Source organism: Rhynchophorus ferrugineus, unplaced genomic scaffold (assembly GCF_030347505.1).
Source record: "Rhynchophorus ferrugineus isolate W39M unplaced genomic scaffold, kcgeb_rfMv2 rfM5, whole genome shotgun sequence".
In the NCBI taxonomy this organism is placed as follows: Eukaryota; Metazoa; Arthropoda; class Insecta; order Coleoptera; family Curculionidae; genus Rhynchophorus; species Rhynchophorus ferrugineus.
Window position 1 is genome coordinate 23772362 of NW_027472584.1, and position 26243 is coordinate 23798604.

The 26243-nt window shown below is 29.4% G+C and overlaps 2 protein-coding genes across 4 annotated transcripts in view; one reads left to right on the plus strand and one right to left on the minus strand.

Annotated features, from left to right (window-relative positions):
* LOC143197822 (metabotropic glycine receptor) overlaps positions 1-26243 on the minus strand; it is a 578984-nt gene that overhangs the window by 416593 nt on the left and 136148 nt on the right. The window lies entirely within an intron of this gene.
* The window catches only part of Slip1 (SLo interacting protein 1), a 166226-nt gene that overhangs the window by 3978 nt on the left and 136005 nt on the right, over positions 1-26243 (plus strand). The window contains exon 1 of one of the 2 annotated variants that reach the window (XM_076406600.1): positions 12032-12164. The exons of the other annotated variant lie outside the window; for it this stretch is intronic. Within the exon in view, the coding sequence (XP_076262715.1) occupies positions 12102-12164 (63 nt within the window). The 5' untranslated portion in view covers positions 12032-12101. Of the gene's footprint in view, positions 1-12031; positions 12165-26243 lie in introns of those variants that run through there. 2 annotated transcript variants of the gene reach the window in all.

Consider the following 26243-nt stretch of genomic DNA (forward strand, 5'->3'; position numbering starts at 1 on the left):
ATTGACTACTTTTTAATATAGAGTATATCATGTGTTGCTAGTTTCAGTCGTGACTACTTCTTTTGAATAAAACGTTTGTTATTAGTTTTATACCGACTCCTTTTACATTATTATTGACTAATTTTCATACTGGCTAATCTTTATATTGACTAATTTTTATATTTACTTATTTTTATACTGGGTAATATTTATAATGACTAATCTCTATACTGACTGATTTTTATATTGACTGAACATTATACTGACTAATTTTTATACTGGCTAATCCTTAAACTAGCTAATCTTTATTCTGACTAATTTTTATACTGCCTAATATTTATACTTATTTATTTTTATATTGACTAACTTTTATACTCACTAAACTTTATGCTGGCTAAACTTGATATTGACTAATCTTAACAATGATATTGAATATTGACTAAGTTTTAAACTAACTAATTTTTATATTATATAATTTTTATATTGACTAATTTCTCTCTTTCTAATATTGCCGTCCTAGTAGTGACCGTGAAAATAATATGCCCAGTTTATGCTTAGATGTAAATATGGTTTTATATTTTTATTGTATTATGATAATAATTCACATTAATATAGCAGCTTTTAATAACTATATTTTTCAAGATTTTTTATTAATGTAACAGCATAAAAAGAACAAAGTGAAATACACAACTCATATTACAACTGAAATAGTAATTACTATTTTCATTCGACTACTTTTTTGATTATCATACAGTCGATCATTCGATAGCTCCCAACGCAAATATTTAGCAACTGTACCTAATGTAACAAATTAAGATCAACAACTGTGCAGTTTTTTAGCTACTAATCCCAGTATTCTAATTTTCATACTGACTAATTTTTATATTTACTTATTTTTATACTGGCTAATATTTATAATGACTAATCTCTATACTGACTGAACATTATACTGACTAATTTTTATACTGGCTAATCCTAAAACTAACTAATCTTTATTGTGACTAATTTTTATATTGACCAATTTTTATACTGCCTAATATTTATACTTATTTATTTTTATATTGACTAACTTTTATACTCACTAAACTTTATGCTGGCTAAACTTGATATTGACTAATCTTAACAATGATATTGAATATTGACTAAGTATTAAACTAACTAATTTTTATATTATATAATTTTTATATTGACTAATTTCTCTCTTTCTAATATTGCCGTCCTAGTAGTGACCGTTAAAATAATATGCCGAGTTTATGCTTTGATATAAATATGGTTTTATATTTTTATTGTATTATGATAATAATTGCACATTAATATAGCAGCTTTTAAGAACTATATTTTTCAAGATTTTTTATTAATGTAACAGGGTAAAAAGAACAAAGTGAAATACACAACTCATATTACAACTGAAATAGTAATTACTATTTTCATTCGACTACTTTTTTGATTATCATACAGTCGATCATTCGATAGCTCCCAACGCAAATATTTAGCAACTGTACCTAATGTAACAAATTAAGATCAACAACTGTGCAGTTTTTTAGCTACTAATTCCAGTATGCTAATTTTCATACTGGCTAATCTTTATACTGACTAATTTTTATATTTACTTATTTTTATACTGGCTAATATTTATAATGACTAATCTCTATACTGACTGATTTTTATATTAACTGAACATTATACTGTCTAATCCTTATACTAACTAATCTTTATTCTGACTAATTTTTATATTGACTAATTTTTTATACTGCCTAATATTTATACTTATTTATTTTTATATTGACTAACTTTTATACTCACTAAACTATATGCTGGCTAAACTTGATATTGACTAATCTTAACAATGATATTGAATATTGACTAAGTTTTAAACTAACTAATTTTTATATTATATAATTTTTATATTGACTAATTTCTCTCTTTCTAATATTGCCGTCCTAGTAGTGACCGTGAAAATAATATGCCGAGTTTATGCTTAGATGTAAATATGGTTTTATATTTTTATTGTATTATGATAATAATTCACATTAATATAGCAGCTTTTAATAACTATATTTTTCAAGATTTTTTATTAATGTAACAGCGTAAAAAGAACAAAGTGAAATACACAACTCATATTACAACTGAAATAGTAATTACTATTTTCATTCGACTACTTTTTTGATTATCATACAGTCGATCATTCGATAGCTCCCAACGCAAATATTTAGCAACTGTACCTAATGTAACAAATTAAGATCAACAACTGTGCAGTTTTTTAGCTACTAATCCCAGTATTCTAATTTTCATACTGACTAATTTTTATATTTACTTATTGTTATACTGGCTAATATTTATAATGACTAATCTCTATACTGACTGATTTTTATATTGACTGAACATTTTACTGACTAATGTTTATACTGGCTAATCCTTAAACTAACTAATCTTTATTCTGACTAATTTTTATATTGACCAGTTTTTTTACTGCCTAATATTTATACTCATTTATTTTTATATTGACTAACTTTTATACACACTAAACTTTATGCTGGCTAAACTTGATATTGACTAATCTTAACAATGATATTGAATATTGACTCAGTTTTAAACTAACTAATTTTTATATTATATAATTTTTATATTGACTAATTTCTCTCTTTCTAATATTGCCGTCCTAGTAGTGACCGTGAAAATAATACGCCGAGTTTATGCTTAGATGTAAATATGGTTTTATATTTTTATTGTATTATGATAATAATGCACATTAATATAGCAGCTTTTAAGAACTATATTTTTCAAGATTTTTTATTAATGTAACAGGGTAAAAAGAACAGAGTGAAATACACAACTCATATTACAACTGAAATAGTAATTACTATTTTCATTCGACTACTTTTTTGATTATCATACAGTCGATCATTCGATAGCTCCCAACGCAAATATTTAGCAACTGTACCTAATGTAACAAATCAAGGTCAACAACTGCCTAGTTTTTTAGCTAGTAATCCCAGTATGTTCGAACGTTTCACTCTACTGACCTATCGTTAAATCATAACAGAGGAATCGATCGACAGAATTATAAAATATTAAAACCCTTTTTCTAATAAGTCTATTTACTCGACGTTAACAGATAATATATTACAATATAACTATGTGTATGTATTACCTGTTAAAAAGTGTGAAATTGTGACGAATATACTGTTGCAACTCCAAAAAGGAAGTTCGGCCGCACCCACCTTACTCGACAGACCTAGCGTCTTCCGATTAACGTTTGTTCGAATTGATGCAGCACGGTTTCCAAATGCTGAATTGGATGTAATAGCCGCTATTTTACCAGAAAGACGGTACAAAATGATGGAAGATATTTTGATTAATATATTATGCCAAATTTTTCAGTAAAGGCCTTTATTAAAATGACACACGTTTGATATTTTTTTTACAAATAACTGTAATTTATAAACAAAATGTTGTACATTCCATTGTATTGCAATATAAATATGTTTATGTATTACCTATTAAGAAGTGTGAAGATCACAAGAAGAAGAAAAAAACCGAGAAAACATCTTTTTAATTGGGAAAATCAAAGGATTCTTTTTTATATCGAAACCTCTAAAGACATTCGTTCAATATGGTTCGTGTTCATCAAAGACGCCTTCTCACTAATGGCGAAGAGAAATAACAGCTGTTGGATATAAGCTCTATTGATGAAAGGAACAGTACAAACGTTTTTAAAGAATATATACCAGTCAATTAGAAAATAATCCCATATTTGATGGACATATTTTCAAAAATCCAACAGAAAAAATATTAAAAAATACGTTCAGTGTTTTTTTAAAGACAAAAAGTAGATTTTTTTTGTAGTTCAGGTAGTTATTGAGTAAGGCTATAGGGGCACAGATATAGGAGTCTAGTTTATTTTCAAATATTCATTAATTATTTCAAATTAACGTCACTTAATAGCCAGCCTTTTAAAACCGTCCAAGAGCCAATTCTATTTTTGAATATCTTCTTAAAAATTAAAAGGAATCATAATAAAGAAGGGTAATGTCTAGTGAATACGGCCGGTTTATAATAACTATTGATTGTTTATGAAAATTAATAAAAAAAATCAAAAGCTGTTTTTCTTTGGGGTAAATGGTTTATGTAAGATGTTCATAATGATCCCGTTTTGGTCAAATATGCTTCATTTTGTTCGATAATATGTTGCCATTTTGAGGTAATCCCATTAAGCGCCTTTCAATGATAGAAACAGGTAGTAATCACTTGGAGCTAGGTTAGGACTATAAAGTGGATGCCTAAAAACCTGATGAAACCGTTGTCCTGTCCTAGTAGCCAAAGTTAGGAGCTTCAGGGCGATTGATTCCTTCAGATGGTTTAATTATCCACAGATCTGAGTGCACTGTAAAACCTTCCATTTTTTTTTTGATACTTAACATCTTTTTGTATTCAGCCCTTTCCACATAGTTCCAAATAGCTTTTGGTCAATATTTAGCTCCTGTCCAATAGAAACAAGATTTATACAACTGCCCATGATTTCATTCACATTATCGCGAAGATAATTAGCCTTCTGCATGGTGCATATTTAACAAAACGAAATTATCGTAACAGAATCAATGAAAACAACCGTAAAAAAGGTGTGTTTTCTATATTCTGATGTGATTTCATATTCTTAGTACGAAATGTGAGCTTTCTATTGCCATCAAGTGTAGTGTAGTGTAGAGGTCAGACTTTTACAGATTAAAAAAATAATCATAATTAGCATAACCATAATTTTTACTGTTTCAAATATGTTAGATTAGGATTTAGAGTAACACATTCTATAATAATTAATGATATTTGTTTTTTTTAACTATTTTTAGGTATTATATCTAATGTATTATATGTTAAATCGTGTCTATTTTGATAAAAAAAATAGAAATGTATATTTGGTGAACATATTTCCAAAAGTGGAAATGGAAAAATATTATTTCTACAGTATGTTGAAATAAAAATTCATTCGAAATCTTTTAAATTAGCTATAATTTTTATTGTTTCTAAATTTTAAAACTTATGATTTTTTATAGAGTAAGATATTCTATAGTAATTAATCAATTTTGTTATTTTTTAAACTAATTTTAGGTATTATATCAATAATATTATATGTTAGATTTTGCCTATTTTGATAAAATAAAGAAATTTATATTTGGTGAACATATTTTCAAAAGTGGAAAAGAAAAAAATATTATTTCTACACCATATTAAAGTAGTCTACAACATAAAATACGTTAATATAATGTTAAACATGATCGTAACGTGTCGAACATGTTGTTTTCCTCGAAAATATCCAGCTCTCAAGTGTGCTGGCCAAATGTTGCATGCCTACCGAGGGATGGTCTTTCAATAGAGCCTTTTTCAACAAGATGTTCATTTTAAAATTACATTTCCTACCCCAATAGATTCTATCCGACCCTTAATTTACATTAAAACTATTTCTACGAAAGTGACTAACTAAAGCGACGATCTAACGAAGTGTTAAGGAAAAAGTCGCATCCAGCGCAGTATAAAAACCGAATCAATTAAAATAACCGCCATAATTACATATCATTTATTTTTATAGTTCATAATAAACCTGTTTTTATTCGGTTATTTTATCTAATCTAATAAATTATAATAACAGTCATTACAAACCGATAAGATTGATTTATTTTTATTAAAACAAATTAAAATTAACTATCGACTTTACGTTATCTTATTTGAAACAATACGAATGAGAACAATAAAACCATTTAGATGCAAACACAATTTCTTTCTACCTACCTAGTAGCTTCAGGATATATTTATCTTTATATCTACTAACCTCTAACAATAAAAAAAAATAATATAAGAAGAAGGAAAGCGACCGAGCTGGGAAATAAAAATTAAATTAAAGAGAATTAGAGGATTATTTTTTAGTTGGTCTATCGACTGATCCGAATGAAATAAAAATTAATCTTTTGTTTCCTCATTGGGTAGCAAGTAGAGCGATTAATAGAAAAAGGCTTTGTATTTAACTAAATCCTCAATTAAAAATATAGCGGCAGTGAGGCTAAACTGTCAATTGAAAAAGCAGTGGCTTAAATTATTGATTTCGGACTTTGGAACAATGGAGGTTTTTTAAAGACAAAAAAACTGTAACAATAGCTTTCGAAGATTTATTTAAATAACCAGATCTGCTATTGAGTTTTGTATTAATAATTTAATATATTGTTTGGTTATTTTATTTCGCCATTTATTAAAAGCTCCTTTCCACCTAATTAATAGTTGTACATCCAAGTAATATATTTTATTTTCATTACAGATAATATTTACCTTTTTATGTTTAGTTATTGTTTCCTTCGTTACAGTGTTTTCTTATCAAATTATTCTGATGTCACTGTAATTCTCTGGAAAATCTGGACTGTAAATCTGGACAATTACACTCATATCTATGCACGTAAATCTTCCACATTCTACAATAGGATTTTCTACAGTTATACACTATTAATTACAATTCATGAACGTTTACAGAAGCAGCTCGATCATGCGGTCAAGTGGTTCAAATTCTGGAGGTTGCAAATCAACCCCCTGAAAACCCAGGCCATCATTTTCCATAAGAAGCGTTACGCACTGCGCGTCTCGCAACTTAAGATCGACACCGCAATAATTCCATGGCTGGATAACGTCACGTACCTAGGTCTTCACTTCGACCGGCGGTTCGGTTGGTATTCCCAAATCCAGAAAGCAATCCAAAAAGGTTCGGGGATAGCAAGCCTGCTATCTTCACTGATCTGTCCTTCTAGCAGACTTCCCATCTCCATCAAATGCTTATTTTACAAGATGTTAATTCGGTCCGTACTCCTCTACGGATCTAACGTCTACTTCAAGTTTGTTACACCCAACCAGGTCAAACGGTTTCAGGTCTTCCAAAATAAGCTCCTCAGGAGAATATTAAAAGCTCCATGGTTTGTCAGAAATAATCAAATTCATAGGGAAACTAACACTCCAGAAATCAAGCACTTCATATCTCAATGATTCCACAAACAACAACTCAGCTCAAGTTCTTCTGAAAATGCGCTTGCTTGCGAGCTGGTCGACATGCTAGGAGCTTAGCACCGCGTCACAGCCAAGCTCCCCCCTTGTCCAGGCTGAAACGACCTCATCCGTCTCTACAGCCACAACTTTTGCCCCCATACAACAGTATCCAGTTGTGTGTTAACTCAGGTTCGCGAATCAATAGAATCGCCGGGCTCTCGTGCCCAATAACGGCTGCCCGATCAGCGGGTGCCATATCCCCAAATTTAATGCAGTCAACTGTGAGGCGGTTTTGGTTTAGTGTATTGATAAGCCCAGAGGGAGTTCTACATAACCCAGTCGCACGTCTAAACCAAACGATGGTCGGTTACTGAATGATCGGAAATCCCTTCAGTAACATCCCAGATAAACTTCTCGGGGTTGCCAGCTATTCGTTATCGGGTTCTAGTTGACGCTGCTGGCACCCCGCCCGTGTTCAACATCTGGGATTATATTTCTGGGTATTTTGTAGACCGTTATTCCACTATGTAAAATTCGACATGTCTCAAGGTCGCTACAGTACATTCCATTAGAGTGTCTAAAAATAAATTATGGTTCAATGGAATAATGTCCACTGAGTATGGCGGATAGGTAGGACATTCTAACAAAGAGCCATTTCAGAATCTCTTTAACGGATTTAGAAACATATAGCTGAGTGTTATTATGCAAAAATGATCTATGCCATGACCTCATCTGACATAGATCTCTTTTTTAGTATACCAAGCATATAATTTTGCGCTGTTAGTGATAGTTTTCACTAATTAGACATTTTTAATATAATAAGAGAATTTTACTTTCACCAAACATAACATTTACGATTAAGTACCACAACTAAATATTAAAAAAATAAATACATTATAGTCTTAATTTCTTTTCTGGTCTTACCATTTAAGATTTACATAATTTTACATTAATATAGTAATCCTGAATTACAATATTATAGTAATAATTAACATTTGCAAAATATGGAAAATTATATCACCTAATATATTACCAGCTATATATGGATCTAGAGGCCATAATACATCTCGTGGGTCATTAACTTATGCTGAAATAAAATAAGCAGGCAGAAGTATCCACTTTACACAAATAATATTTCGAATCATTGGCGTACACAACAGTCGGCATCTTGTGCCTTATATCGGAAAAGGAGAGATAAAAAAAACGTGTGTTTTTTTCTCTTGTTTCACTTCACGTTCAATACAAGAAGCGAATGTAACGATTCGTTTCACATCAAATTCAATTTAATACGTTTCTAGAATGAAATCAGTTTTTCAATTGCACTACTGTTTATCGAACCACAAAATTTCGACGATATATGAACACTAATAAAGAGCCCTTTGTTTAAAATGATTTCAATGGAAATATAATCGATTTTTGTAAAACACCAGGTCCCTACAGTTTAGATCTAAACTAATTATTAGTCTAAGGTCATCTGTTATTTAAGTGTTCAATTTTGTCCAAGTCCAAGTATATTTTGCGATTCGATAGAGCATTTTGTTTTTTTTTCAGAAATTCTTAGTACCTTTTGACAGAGTGTAAATTATATTTTAATTACTAGATAGTATTATGCCATTCACTATAATTTTAGTTGAAATATCTCCAGTATGTTAATCTCAATATACTGTGCTTTTTGACAATTTGGAAATACAATTTTTGTGACGTCAATCTTTTCCATAACAATTTGTCGATGTATCCTAAAAAATACTATTACTTATTGGAACACAAAATTTCGTCAATATATGAACGCTAATTAAGAGTTCTTTGTTTAAAACGATTTCAAGTATGTTTGCAATCCGATGGAACATTTTGTTTATTTTTTTTAACAATTCTTAATACTTTTTTGTTAATTACTAGATATTATGCCATTCATCATAATTTTAATTGAGATATCTCAATATTCACTACTTTTCGTAAAATTTGGAAATAACATTTTTATAACCGCAATCTTTTCCATAATAATTCATCAATATGTCCTAAAAAATACTACTACCAATTGAGCCACAAAATTTCGTCGATATATGAACACTAATAAAGAGCCCTTTGTTTAAAACGATTTCAATGGCAATATAATCGATTTTTGCAAAGCACCAGGTCCCCACAGTTTAGATCTAAACCAATTATTAGTCTAATATCCGGTTTAATGGTTTTCTAATTAGATGCCTTTAACATTAAATGGGTTGCCGTGAATGTGCCTTCATCTTAACCATTTGCATTGGCGTTACACATTACGTACGAGGTGAATGTTCTTTTTTTTTCTCGATAAAACACAGAGAGGATTTGCATTTAAATTTATCGATGTTTCAACAATCAGTGTTATCTGCTAATGTATTTTTAAGATAAAAGAAGGATACGGCCTCCGAATTTAGTAATTTTTAAAATACCTGTTCATTTTTATCCAGTCCAAATGTGTATTGCGATTTGATGGAACATTTTTGTGTTTTTTCTAAAGCATTATATTTTATTTTCGAGATAATATTGTCATTCATAGTTCGAAAATCATTTTTAGCGTATCTCTAACACAATTATCTTTCAAAATACCCTCAATATACAGTGCATTTGTGCTTCTGCTAATGTATCTTTTTAAGATAAAATAAAGATACGGCGTCGGAATATAGTAATTTTTAAAATACCTGTTCATTTTTACCCAGTCCAAATATGTACTGCGATTTGATGGAACATTTTGTGTTTTTTCTAAAGCATTATATTTTATTTTCGAGATAATATTGTCATTCATGCTTCGAAAATCATTTTTAGCGTATCTCTAACACAATTATCTTTTAAAATACCCTCAATATACAGTGCATTTGTGCTTCTGCTAATGTATCTTTTTAAGATAAAGTAAAGATACGGCGTCGGAATATAGTAATTTTTAAAGTACCTGTTCAATTTTATGAATCTGAGACCATTAGTTAGTTCCGGTACTAAATTGCGCCTTAACCATTTTCTATTTATCTAATCAGGTTGTTGGAAAAAAAAGATACCAACTCTTCGAAGACGATTAGTCTGTAAATAATCCATTAAATATTGACATTAACTGAGCTGAGTAAAGTTTACCCTTTGCTGAAGATTGTTTTAACTCGATATAAAGAAATGTCAAATGATGAGTTCAACAAAATCACTAGTTTTATTGACTTTTATGTTGGGGAACAATAAATTGTGATTGAAATAGGTTTTACCGCCAAATCTTTTTTGTTTTTTAGAAAGATTATAACTCTCAAAATGTGTGTATTTTATGTAAAAATAAACAAGAATTGATGTTAATTTACTTTGGGTTTTGTGCCTTTTTTAATATTGTATTTAAAAATATTGTACCACTGTTCAATTCAGCGTAAAATTCTCTATAATTTGTGTTATTTTCATCAACTTGTGATTATTTGAACAGAAATTGCAGCAAAAATTTTAAAAATGGTAAAAAATGCCAAATTTTCACGACTATACATATGGAAAAAGTGCCAAAAGTTTTCACCCCTCTGATATAGATAAAACTTTGAAAATATATGTATTTTGGAGTGAAATGTTCGAAAATCCATGTTAAATCATCTTAGGATTGATAGCTTTCAAGTTATGAGACGTGGACAGAACTGTACTAATTTTTTGTAAATACGCTTTTCGTTATATAACTAAAAAACGAAAGGCTTCATAAAAATTGTTGTATCACTGTTCGATTCAGCGTAAAATTATCTATAATATATGTTATTTTCATCAACTTATGATTATTTAAACAGAAATTGCAGCAAAAATTTTATAAATGGTAGAAAATGCCAAATTTTCACGACTATACATATGGAAAAAGTGCCAAAAGTTTTCACCTCTCTGATATAGATAAAACTTTGAAAATATATGTATTTTGGAGTGAAATGTTCGAAAATCCATGTTAAATCATCTTAGGATTGATAGCTTTCAAGTTATGAGACGTGGACAGAACTGTACTAATTTTTTGTAAATACGCATTTCATTATATAACTAAAAAACGAAAGGCTTCATAAAAATTGTTGTATCACTGTCCGGTTCAGCGTAAAATTATCTATAATATATGTTATTTTCATCAACTTATGATTATTTAAACAGAAATTGCAGCAAAAATTTTATAAATGGTAAAAAATGCCAAATTTTCACGACTATACATATGGAAAAAGTGCCAAAAGTTTTCACCCCTCTGATATAGATAAAACTTTGAAAATATATGTATTTTGGAGTGAAATGTTCGAAAATCCATGTTAAATCATCTTAGGATTGATAGCTTTCAAGTTATGAGACGTGGACAGAACTGTACTAATTTTTTGTAAATACGCATTTCATTATATAACTAAAAAACGAAAGGCTTCATAAAAATTGTTGTATCACTGTTCGATTCAGCGTAAAATTATCTATAATATATGTTATTTTCATCAACTTGTGATTATTTGAACAGAAATTGCAGCAGAAATTTTGAAAATGGTAAAAAATGCCAAATTTTCACGACTATATATATGGAAAAAGTGCCAAAAGTTTTCACCTCTCTGATATAGATAAAACTTTGAAAATATATGTATCTTGGGGTGAAATATTCGAAAATTTATGTTAAATTACATCAGAGCTGATAATTTTTAAGTTATGAGACACAAACTGATATTCGCTCATTTTCTTGAAAATACAGCATTCATTATATAATTAAGAAAGGAAAGGTGGCATAAAAATTATTCTACCACTATTCGATTCAGCGTAAAATTCTCTACAATCCATGTTATTTTTATCAACATGTGATTGTTTTAACGGAATGTACAGCAAAAAAACTGAAAATGGCTATCTATATGAAGAAATAAATATAATTCGATAGATACGCCACTGCTCAACAGAATATTAAACTTTTTAAAATGCCAGGAGACAAAACATTTATCTCTAATGTATTTTTATTCAAGATTTTGACGCGTTCCACAAATTAATCATTGAAATTTCACCAGTTCCCATCATATCCGTAAAGAAAATGCGAGGCATAGGGAAAAGCTCCATCTGAAACGTTTGGATTGATTAAAATTGCAAAGCTTGATGGCAGTTTGTGTTTGTCGTGTGTACGTACGCGTACGTGTATGTGTGACTGTGTGTGTGCTGTGTTTCGATGCAAACTGAGGGGCACAAACAGTTTAAGGAAGGTAGGTGATCCCATAGCAGATAAGCTTTGTTCGCTTTGGTCTTTAACAGCTTGGACTTAGTCAATAACGGCTGATTTTACGAAAGGAACTACCGTAAAATCGGACAATGGGGATCGTTCAACTTTAGATTTTTAAATAACCTTCTTACATCTTCTTGTTTTACCATCAATTATTAATTTAATCGAAATCAAAGAAAATATACCCTTCACTGGCCGTTAATATTCTATTATTAAAATAGAAAGGGCACCGTGTTGTTATGTCTAGAAACAACCGAGGTGATCGCCCCTATTTCTAAATAAATAAGCAGCCAATAAAGGAATTATTGTGAATTGAACTTACATTTGATGGTTCATATCGAGACAGTTTGGTTTGATATCGATAATTATCAGGTACAACAATATCAATATATAATAAACTGGTAGAACGGTGTTGAGAGTATATGTGATGAATGTTGTTTAGTTAGGTTGTTTGATGTTTGTATAAGGTGTAAGCCGGTGATCGTTAGCTTAAAAATATATACGGGAACATTTACATTTTTGTCTAGTATATACTATTTTTATAAATCTAAGAATTATATCTCAAAACCACTATATATTTTTGTTAATTCTAAATATATTAAGCGGTGTTTATTTTACAAATACGTGAAATTATATTATTTAATTCGTAAACTATTTGTGTATATCACAATATTTTTCTAATCCAAGTTACTACACAGATATACTAACTTTAATATAATATTTATATCATATTCTTTTTTTTATATACATTTTAAAGTCTCCTTTAATGTTAATGTACTTTGTTTAATGTTACTAATATGTAATATCTTTATAAATCTAGGAATTTTGTTTAGAAGTAAATATTAAATATATTTTGAAAATATTTGTCATTTATCTATTCGATTTTATAAATTCAAGTGTAAATTTATTGCTAAGTTTTATGCTATTAATTGCTAAATAATGTTAAGCATAATTTTCATTTAGATATCTCCAGTATATGAACCTCAATATACAGTGCATTTTGAAAATTTGAAAATAAAATCGTTGCGACGTCAATATTTTCCATAATAATTTGTCAATGCATCCTAAACAAACATGTCAATACAACATCGCTTCCACCATCAATCAAATGACAGTTAATCCTACTGAAAATCCTATCACTCTTAAAAAGCGCCCTCTATAAAATATACCATCGTCTATTTTTATTGTAAAAACATCTGTAAGTTGATTGATGATCGGTTTCCTGCATATTTTGCAGTACGACACTTTTTAACGATATTTACTTTTAATTAGACCCTGGTTACCTCAAACAGAAAGCACATACAGATAAAATAATGCGGGTTTTATCAACAAATCCCCATGGAGAATAAGAGATGGCTCCAAAAGATAAACCGTAAAATTTCCGATGCTATTCAAGATTTCACAATTTAAAATAGACAAATTATATTATTTACTTGGTGAACTATTCGTGTATTTTATTTATCCAAGTTTAATATAATATTTGTATTCTGATAGTATTGTATTTTTAACTGTGTTATATTTAATTAGGCGATATTACACTCTTAATTATAATTCACATTAAACTAAATGATTGATCGTTATTAAAAATAAATATTACTTTGTATGTCATAAAATATTCCTAATTTCAATTTTCATTTTTCTATATATAGGGTGGGGTTAGAGTCCCGCTACCATTTTGATTACGCGCTACCTTGGTTATGTGACGTTTAAGTCAGTTTAGCTTTAACGTGTTGTGTAGACGTCTAAATTTTATTATGGATAAATATACGCCACAAGAACGACCAGAAATAAATCGCGTCAATGGTAACGGGACTTTTGCCCCACTCTATATAACTCAGGAAAGATTAAGATTTTTGGTAACTTTCAGACTTCTGTGTCGAATTTATATATATATATATATATATATATATATTAGAGCATTAATGTAAATAATTTCAATAATAATTTACAAACATATATCAATGTTATACTGATTAATTTAGTTGTTATAAAAGCTATTACCCATATGTTAAAAGAAATATAATGCTTATTAATTACACTAATTACAAATTTAGAGCTGATTCTGCGGTATGATCATTTTTATCATGAAATTATTGCTGGCAAATAATTATACTTTATATCAACATTTTTCATTCTTTGTTCTACGATATTTTCGCTCAGTTTAGTTTTAACGTGTTGTGTTGACGTCCAAATTTTATTATGGATAAATATACGCCACAAGAACCAGCAGAAATAAATGTATATATATATATATATATATATATATATATATATATATATATATATATATATATATATATATATTGGAGCATTAATGTAAATAATTTTAATAATAATTTACATACATATATCAATGTTATGCTGATTAATTTAGTTGTTATAAAAGCTATTACCCATATGTTCAAATAAATGTAATGCTTATTAATTACACTAATTACAAATTTAGAGCTGATTCTGCGGTATGATCATTTTTATCATGAAATTATTGCTGGCAAATAATTATACTTTATATCAACATTTTTCATTCTTTGTTCTACGATATTTTCGCTCATTTTAGCTTTAACGTGTTGTGTTAAAGTCCAAATTTTATTATGGATAAATATACGCCACAAGATCGAGCATAAATAAAATACGTCAATGGTAGTGGGACCTTTGCCCCACTCTATATAACTCAGGAAAGATTGAGATTTTTGGTAATTTTTATACTTCTGTGTCGAATATAATATATATATATATATATATATATATATATATATATATATATATATATATATATATATATATATATATTAGAGCATTAATGTAAATAATTTCAATAATAATTTACATACATATATCAATGTTATGCTGATTAATTTAGTTGTTATAAAAGCTATTACCCATATGTTAAAATAAATGTAATGCTTATTAATTACACTAATTACAAATTTAGAGCTGATTCTGCGGTATGATGATTTTTATCATGAAATTATTGCTGGCAAATAATTATACTTTATATCAACATTTTTCATTCTTTGTTCTACGATATTTTCGCTCAGTTTAGCTTTAACGTGTTGTGTTAAAGTCCATATTTTATTATGGATAAATATAGGCCACAAGATCGAGCAGAAATAAATTGCGTCAATGGTAGCGGGACCTTTGCCCCACTCTATATAACTCAGGAAAGATTGAGATTTTTGGTAATTTTCATACTTTTGTGTCGAATATAATATATATATATATATATATATATATATATATATATATTAGAGCATTAATGTAAATAATTTTAATAATAATTTACATACATATGTCAGTGTTATGCTGATTAATTTAGTTGTTATAAATGCTATTACCCATATGTTAAAAGAAATGTAATGCTTATTAATTACACTAATTACAAATTTAGAGCTGATTCTGCGGTATGATGATTTTTATCATGATATTATTGCTGGCAAATAATTATATTTTATATCAACATTTTTCATTCTTTGTTCTACGATATTTCTAGATTATGTTCTAGATTATTTTACAGATGATAGTTTGTAGTCATAGTTAAAGAATAAAAAGCACGGAACACGAACAGTTTTGGTAAAAGCTCGCTATACATTAGCTCGACATGGTCTTTTTATATATATATATATATATATATATATATATATATATATATATATATATTAGAGCATTATTGTAAATAATTTTAATAATAATTTACATACATATATCAGTGTTATACTGATTAATTTACACGCTGATTCTGCGGTATGATGATTTTTATCATGATATTATTGCTGGCAAATAATTATATTTTATATCAACATTTTTCATTATTTGTTCTACGATATTTTCGTTGACCCTACTGTAGATTATTTTACAGATGATAGTTTGTAGTCATAGTTAAAGAATAAAAAGCACGGAACACGAACTTTTTTGATAAAAGCTCGCTATACATTAGCTCGACATGGTCTTTTTCTTAGAGATTTTAATCTTATGCATCCCTGCATCTTTTTGTAACACCTATCTGTCTTAGTGGTACTTGATGACACCTACAGTCTGGATAACATCTTGTATTTCACTCCCGCGACTCAAGCGAAGAAAAAACTTTTCTCGTTTAGATATGTTTCATTTTCCTTTTCCTTTTCTCCGGGAAATTACTTAAGGGGCAATGAAATTAGCTCAATCTCTTTTTTTAATCTCTCAGATATATTAGTTTTTTTTTCTGATTTATTCAATTTGTTTTATTTAAATATTTGTTTAAATTGTGTTTTATTTAGCTTGTTGTGTATGGAAAAATATTTCTTTATAATAACTGTCATTGTATTTTACTTTAGAATACAACTAAGACGTTTTTTTACATTTCAATACAATTAATTATGTATTATAACTCGACCTAATTATGTGGTTATAAAATTATATGAATGAATAAGAAAAGCGAATGAAAATATATCAGTAATAGTATCAGTATCAGTGTATAAGACATTTTCGAACTTGTTTTATGTCGTATTTTCTATATTGTGATATATCTGATTGTGATGATCAAAGTTTTATAAGGGCAAGAGAAAGACACACATCATCATTTTTCAAAGAAAAATAAATTATAAAATAAGGAAATAAATCGATTTCAAATAAATTTAGACTAATTTAACCTACAATACGAAAAACAGTTTTTTAAATGTATCGAAAATTTTAAAATTATTGAACATTGTGTTGATGCTCGAATTTATACAATTTCGAATATTGTTAAATTTTATTTCTACTGTTTGAATTTCTCGCATAATTAAATTATATATTCAAAATATTCGGGTTTGAAAAAATTAAAATAAATCGAATGAAATCAGTTCAATTTTTCTCGAATCCCTCGGAACATTTTGTCAAAAAATATCTGATATATGCTACACAAAATCGATCCCAATTAATTGCATTTCTCATTTACAAAAATAATCACGTACTACCAGCAGCTTATGTAAACGGTAGGTTTGAATAAAAAATTCCACCAACATAGGGACTTGAACCGTTGCAGTTTAAAAAAAAATCATTGATTATCGAAGAATCTACCGAATTTATTTCATTCCATGATGTTTGGAATAATAATGATATATATTTTTGAAGGAAAAAAGAAAAACTTTCACGCGCTCTACCTTCACAGTTGGTGAATCTCCCATACAACTAATGTAATTAAAATGCGACCTATAATAAGATGATGTCGCTTTATCCCATCTTTCATTCAGCCTACGCATCATTCATCATTCATTTGTCCGAGTATCAAGGTGGCCTTTTGGACCTTGGCTGCTTATCTAATCTTTACTGACCCCTAAGAGGGGTTTATGACTTTCATTTTTGGGAATTTCTATGCCATTCAGGAAGTTACTGCAGCATCTCCCCAGTCGTTGTGGATGGAGGTCCTTTAATTGCCTGATTATAGGGCTGTTAACCATCGATGAAACCTTGTATAGATTTAATCTAGGAAATCGAAGAATTAACCCGCCCTATTCACATACGACATGGTTTCTAATTTCATTAGTTTATTATACAACATATAATTATTCAAGAAAGTAAGTATATGATAATAAATTAAAAAAGGATGACAATATTTTGTGATTCGATGGAACATGATTTGTGTTTTTTTTGTACAATTGCCGGTGCTTTTCTGATATAATATAAATCATGACATATGTACTTATAGACATATAACATGAAAAATTGTATATGGAAAAGGAAAAATATTTTTTACCTCTCCAATAAAGATAAAACTCACAAAATATATGTATTTTGGACTGAAATAAACAAAAATCTATATTAAATTGCTTTAAAATGTATACATTCTAAGATATATGGCATAAACAGAAATTCGATAATTTTTTAAAAATGCACTTTTAAGTGTATAATTTAAAACCCGAAAGATATAGAAATAATATTATACCACTATTCGATTCAGCGTAAAATTCCCTATAATCTCTATTATTTTTATTATCATATGATTATTGGAATAGAAGCGACAGCAAAAAAACCTGAAAATGCCAAAAAATCGCAAATTTTCACGACTATATATATGGAAAAAGTGCCAAAATTTTGTACCTCTCGGGTAAAGGTGAAATTCACAAAATGCATGTATCTTGGGGTGAAATAAAGTAAAATCCAATTTAAATTACTCTAGAATATATACTTCTTAAGATATACGACATAAATATAAATTCACCGATTTTTTGAAAATACACTTATCGTTATATAACCAAAAAACTAAAGCTACTATAAAAGTTGTTGTACCACTATTCAATTCAGCGTAAAAATCTCTATAATTCTTGTTATTTTTATCAACATGTGATTATTGGAACCTAAATGACAACAACAATTTTGAAAATGGTAAAAATATGGAAAGACTACCAAAAATGTTTACCTCACGGATAAAGATAAAACTCACAAAATATATGTATTTTGGAGTGAAATAAACAAAAATATATATTAAATTGCTTTAAAATGTATACATTCTAAGATATATGGCATAAACAGAAATTCGATCATTTTTTAAAAATGCACTTTTAAGTGTATAACTTAAAACCCGAAAGATATATAAATTATATTATACCACTATTCGATTCAGCGTAAAATTCCCTATAATCTCTATTATTTTCATTATCATATGATTATTGGAATAAAAGCGACAGCAAAAAGACCTGAAAATGGCAGAAAATCGCAAATTTTCACGACTATGTATATGGAAAAAGTGCCAAAATTTTGTACCTCTCGGGTAAAGGTGAAATTCACAAAATACATGTATCTTGGGGTGAAAGAAACTAAAATTCAATTTCAATTACTCTAGAATATATACTTTTTAAGATATACGACATAAATATAAATCCACCGATTTTTTAAAGAAACACTTTTCGTTATATAACCAAAAAACTAAAGGTACTATAAAAGTTGTTGTACCACTATTCGAATCAACGTAAAAATCTCTATAATCCTTGTTATTTTTATCAACATGTGATTATTGGAACCTAAATGACAACAACAATTTTGAAAGACTACCAAAAATGTTTACCTCACGGATAAAGATAAAACTCACAAAATACATATATTTTGGGGCGAAATAAACGAATATCCATGTCAAATTGAACTAGAATTAATAGCTATTAAGTTATCAGACATAAACTAAAATTGAAATATAATATAAAATTGAAAAATTAAAGGTTCTATAAAAATTGTAGTACCTCTATCGGATTCAGCATAAAATGCAATATAAATATACAAAAAAATAGGAAGTAAATATTTTGTTTGTGCAGCAAAATAAATATTATTAGAGCTTCTTTGCAGAAAAAAATAACATCTAAACAGTTAACGGCATGCAACTGCCTTATTTTGTGAGTTTGGTCAATATTTTGTGTACAAATTCTTAGTAATAATATTCAATAATAGGATATGTTTATATAAAGCACCGAGTTCATCAAAATAGTTCACCAAAGTTCAGAAACATCACAAATAAAAAGAGTAGAGAGTAGAGTGTCCTATAGAAAAGCAAAGGTGTCAATAAACTGTATACATCTGTCGACATTATTTGTTAAATTCACTTTGCTGGTACATGTTAGGGTACTATTTTAGGGCGATGTAAACTAGTCAACATGTTATAGCCTCGTCCAGATAATACTATGCTTTGAATTGTAAAGGACATCAATCCACTGTTTTTATTCAGCGTTAACCTTTTAAAAGATTTTACGCGGAAATACCTGGAAAATATTCAGGACGTTACACTTTTTCGTTGTTTTTTAGGTTAATTTCGCCGTTACTTTCAGAGAGAAAACAACCTTATCTCCGAAAATGATAATAGCTATTGCCTGAACAATTAATTTATTTTATAGGGTGAATCTTTTTTAATAATCAGAAAAGATTAAGATTATCACTTTTATACCTGTATATATGTTAGGAGATAAAAAGGGGAAAAATGATCGTGTTTATTACATCTGTGGTAATGGGAAGGGGAAGGGGGGATAAATTAGATCAAGCTAATGGACAGGATCTTTATGGATCTAATGTAAAATATGATAGGAGTGTATTATTTTTTATTTATTTATTAATATATTATTACTAGGAATGCTCATTGGCCCTTACTTAGTCTCTAGAAAATTAAAAATTAAAAGCACTTTTTACGGTTTTTACCTTTTAGTATATTTCACTACACAAGTACATAAGGGTTTGATTTTCCTGAGTCTGCGTCCTAGTTCAGTGTTGCCCAAGAGTTGCTACATATAAATTTTAGTATTTGTTTGTACAGCAGCAACTTATAATGTACAGATAATTCAGATTTTCTTTCAAATAACCAATATATTTTTAAAAATTCCATTTTGAGTTATTTTCTTTCTGCTCCTTCCAAGAAAGTTTTGCATCAAGGAGTTCTTACTATATGGGATAATAGTGTTATTCATATTTTTTTGGTATATTAATAATTTGGTTGTAGGCGAATTCAATATGCTTATTTTCCATGCCTGGGTCCACTTATTTATATTATTACTTGTATGTTGCACTTTTCTGGCTGCTTCTTCGCTATTGTCTCTAATAGCAAGTATCGAAGTGTCATCAGTAAATGTAGGTATATCACGTGATGTGGTAAATAAACTAAAGGCATGCCATTGCTGGTTTGGTAGTAATTTCTAAACGCAGCCTATATTCATTATCTAGGGATTGCTAGATTTGTAATTATAATTTCAGCTAGATTTGTAATACCTGGCTGTTACAACTTGAAAACTGACAGTGAAATACAATACGTTTGACGAGCAAAAACAAACCAATAAAAGTCAAACCAAAAATAGATATATTCAATGTCAAGTATGGTAGCGGTTATAACGTCCTAAATAACACTAACACTAAATTCTAATAATGAATGCATCACTCTATATAAATATTTGCATAGAGAAACGTTCAACATTAGCTACATTTTTAACCGACTTCGAAAAAGGAGGAGGTTCTATGTCCGGCTGTATATTTTTTTATATTTTATATGTTCGTCGATTCGAAAGAGTGCACTTCTGAGGTGGTCCCATTGGAACCAAGTCAGGATCTGATGGTGGGAAGGGGGAGAAATCTAGGGAAACCCTCAAATTTCGAAGGCACGTACAAAGTTTTCAAATGTTTTTTTTTACCTACAATAATCAGATATTTATGTATAATGTTATTGCTGAGCTATGTTACGAAAAAACGGAAGTCGTTCAGTGAAAAAGCCATGCAGTTTGCTTTTTAACCACTAACCATTTTTAGGTACGTATTTTATTTTAAAACGTTTAGTCGGTTTAATTTTTTTGTTAAAAATGTTTTATTATGAGTGGATTTTTAATATCTAGCGATAGCAACTTGAAAATTGACAGTGAAACATCAATACCTTTGACAGGCAAAAAAAAACAAACCTAAGAATAAGTTAAACACAATATCCTTGACAGGCAAAAAAATAAATCAATGAATAGATATATATTCAATATAAAATATGGTAGGGTTTATAACATCCAAAATAACACTAACACTAAATTATAATAATGAATAGATACATTTCCCATATATACGAATATTTATATAAAGAAACGTTGTGTATTGTCTACAAGTTTGTGAGTGGATTTTTAATATCTAGCGATTGTAATTTGAAAATTGACAGTGAAACACAATATCTTTGACAGGCAAAAAACAAACCAATGAATAGATATATTCAATGCAAGATATGGTAGTGTTTATAGCATCCAAAATAACACTAACACTAAATTATAATAATAAATACATATATTACCCTATATATGAATATTTATATAAAGAAACGCTCTGTATTGTCTACAATTGTGTGAATGGATTTTTAATATCTAGTGATTGCAACTTGAAAATTGACAGTGAAACGCAATACCTTTTACAGACAAAAAAACACACCAAAGAATAGATATATTCAATACAAGATATGGTAGTTATAGCATCCAAAATAACACTAGCACTAAATTATAATAATGACTAGATACATTACCCTATATACGAATATTTATATAAAGAAACGTTGTGTATTGTCTACAATTTTGTGAATGGATTGTTAATATCTAGCGATTGTAATTTGAAAATTGACAGTGAAACACAATACCTTTGACAAATAAAAACAAACCAATAGAAGCTGAAAATTAAAAACGCTTTTAACTGTCTCCGTGAAAAAAATATCAATAGCCTTTTACCATGCGCTACTGATAAACATGGACATGGATATCTCCATTGAGGCATTTAATCCATGAGCTCATTGTGTTGCATCCCTATGCTTCCGCATTCCCATATGCACTTGCAACGTGTCACATCCTTTTTGCGCTTAAGAAATTATAACGGCTGATTTGGCACATACATTTTAGTTCTGGTAGGCTGTGCTTTATATATATTTTTTTATTTTTAGAATCGACAGTTTTTAATTAAAGATCGGAAAGAAACGAGCCGGTCCGATAAAACTGTTTCTGGTTTTATTAAAATATACCTTTCAATCATACCGACATCGCTGTTATCAAGTTTGACATAAACACGTTTTTATATCGCGGAACGCAATCAATCAGAGCACGTCAAAATGGATCTTCATCAAACGATGTCAGCCACCTGGTTTCGATAAAGTACCGACGCCTATTTACAATTATTTTTACGGAGGTTGACGAAAACCAAACAAAAATTAACTTATTATACTGAGCGTTTCATTTAAATTTGTTCGATGTGTTATTTTAGGCGTTTGCTTGAATTCTGATCATTTTTTCGCTTTAAAAATGTATTTATTCAGAAAATTCGTTGTAATATATATTAATTAAAATATTGTGGCGATCGCCACGACCCTTTGGGCCACCACGTTTTCATCAACAAGTACAAAGGTTGGCAACGCCGGTGGATTGGTACCATGCAGTTCCAGGGTATAAAAGACCATCACGACGACGTCTCGCTCGCTTTTTCTTTTCTCCGTCCCCTTGTAATAGTACCACTTCCACAGCGCTACCGTACTTCCTCTACCTAACCTAATATCCTGTCAATTCTCCCGTCGACCACATATATCACTCAATATCGAAATAAACAAGTGATTATTAAACCAATGTTTTTCAGTTCTCGTGCAAATTCCTTCCAAAAATAGTAGTGAGTGTTCTGACAGATAATCGCAGTGGCAGCCACACATTTCGACCTACTCACCCACCCGACGAACATTCCTACAATATTTTTCATAGTTTTCTTCACACAATCCTTTCTCGCATTTCTCCAATATTTCCAAACAGTGTGCCAACCAAACCATGCTGTATCGATCTGAGCGAGTAGTAATCAGAAGGCGCTATGTCTGGTGAATATGCTGCAATGGTTCCATTCCCTGTATTTTTTTTTTTTTTGATTAGTTAAATCTTACATTCGATATTCTCAGTACAATCTTCGATTTTCTCTTTACAATTAATTTATTACTACTGTTCTGTTGTACTTGCGTTAATACATTAGGAAGGCGAGTTCGAGATTAATACATAACCGGCTAATTGAAAAGTTCCCGGCCTACCATAGTAAAACACATTTCTTTTTGCAAAATTAGTTTTTTTTATTGAACATAATTCCCTTCAAGGGTGATACGCTGATTATAGCGACCCTCCCAACTTTTCAATACCATTTTTGTAGTAAGATTTGTCCTTTGCTTCAGTTTCGGCGATCACCTCTTCATTCGACGAAAATGTCTTCCCAGCGCGCATTCTTTTGAGATCTAAGAACAGAAAATAGTCGCTGGGGGCCAGATCTGGAGAATACGGTGGATGAATGGATTTTTGCCATTGTGTTCACTGACTTGTGACACGGTGCATTGTCTTGGTGAAGCAACACTTTCTTTTTCTTCAAATGCGGCCGTTTTTTCCAACACAATGTTCAATAATTTCGCGAAAATTAAATATAATGGTTCTTCGTATAGCTATTCGGCAACAAGTAGTAATAATACATATTAATAAATTGAAATAAAAGTGTATAGACGTCTAGAAACAGTTGTTTCATTAACTTTTATGTTGTCTGGAAGTATTTTGAGAATCCCTCCTGGATTTCATAAGTCTTGAATTTCATTGTCTTCAAAGTTTTTAACGCACCAGACTGTTTCAAGTCGTTGATCATACCAACTAACGTTTACTTAGAATGTTGTAGAATAAATCGGTTCATACACAGTCTGGTTATCGTTTGCTTTCCAAACTAAGTCGACCAAAAATTATTTTCTCAAAATACTTTTGTGAAAAACACTTGTCATAACATCATCTCCACTTGATTAACCCAATAATTTTTCAAGGGTAGAGTTAATTAAAAAGTTGTGTACAGATGGAATTTTGGAAAGTTGCATTTAGTCAACTATAATGGTGATTAAAATTCTGAACGAAACCATCTCTGAATATTTATGGTTATTGTTTTATTTTTAATTTCGACGAAGTCAGACGAACTTCTTCGTTGTCTTGATATTTAAAAAACGTCCCCGAAATAAAGCAATTTAAGAGACAGCCGAAAATCATTTTCGGCTCTTTTTTTTCCGTAAATATCTTTAGAAACTTAATGAAAGTTTAAAAGTGGCTCGAGAATACATTCTATTACACCCACCTGGTGTCCCTTTGCTTTCCCCAATTTAAGCACTAATTTCTCATAACTCTAATTCAAGTAAATAGCGTTTCAGATGTAAGGCCTTCTAAAGTTTATTACCCCTTATTACGGTAAGAGTCTTTTCTTAAGGGATATAAGGGTATTATTATAGGTAAAATAATGTGACACTTTTATATTTTGACCTTGTTTAATGAGCGGCCTCATTTTAAATGAAAAATAAACAGTAAACATCTTCTACCCTTTTTTCCACAACAATTAGAAAAACTTAATAGCGCATCCTATTTTTTTAATTAACTTAATATATACAAATTTTACAAAAATATTAATTATTAACAACATTATTTATGTTTTTTTTGTTTTTATTTATTTAGTGTTTTCGTGTATTTTGATTAGCAATTTTTTTGATGAAAATGGTGATTGACAATGGTCTTGATAGCTTAATAGTTGAACAATAGTCTAGTTCTGGAGAATCCTGCTATACGCTCAAGGATTTGGATCTACAACGTTGTCAGTACGCACCCTAGATTGTTCAGATTCGAAGTGTTCTAATAGATTTTTTGACAACATTGACAAATCGACGATTTATCCATTATCGCCTATAACATAATTCTTAACCCTGCAAAACCGAGCTCTCAGCAGTTTTGCCTTGCGATTGCTGGTAAATGGCAACGCCGCAACGAAACTACCGAAGTTTGCCGAATACCAATTAGGATTCTCCAGAAATAGCCACTACTAGCAGTTGATGAATTAACTGTTTGTTGGCGTATACTTCACTTTCACTTTCACTTACTGTTGACGTTTGTTACGTTTTAATCCAACAAAACATAATTAATATATATCGTATCAATTTTTCTAAATAAATGTCTTTTTAAAATAAAAAAATTGGTCGGAATACTTTGCCAGCGCCCAATAAGTGCCTTAAAAGTGGAAATATATTACTAAAGGATTTTTAAAAAAATGTCTCCGATATATTAAATCGTTTCCCGGAATTGGACCTGTTTATTTAGCTACCTGTTTACACTGTTTCAAACTATAAAAACTTTTATTCGGGATGTTTTGATTTTAAGAAAAAGTTAAAAGGTAAACCAATAATGGACTTAATGTACCTCGAATATAATTTATAGATACTTGAAGTTGACTTCTCTTCAGCCAGGTACCTTCACTCTGCGATGAGCCCGAAATTTAACTTTTATGGCATCAATAAATTTTCGAGGAATATTTTTTTAGATGTAGGAAATAAAGGTATTAATAAAGTTTTTATAGAAAGGATATATAAATGTCATCTAACACTTATTCCTTTAAAAATTCTGAACATTTGTTAAATACTACAAAAACAATTTTCAGTTAATTACATATTCTAAATAATAATTAAGTTTTAGAGTAAAAGATATTAATAAAAATTAATAATTTTGTCGTGTACACTATTAAATTATACGTATTCTCTCGAATATATAGGGTAGATTGTTGAGAAGGGTTAGGTTTCGGCTATATACGCACAACATGCTAT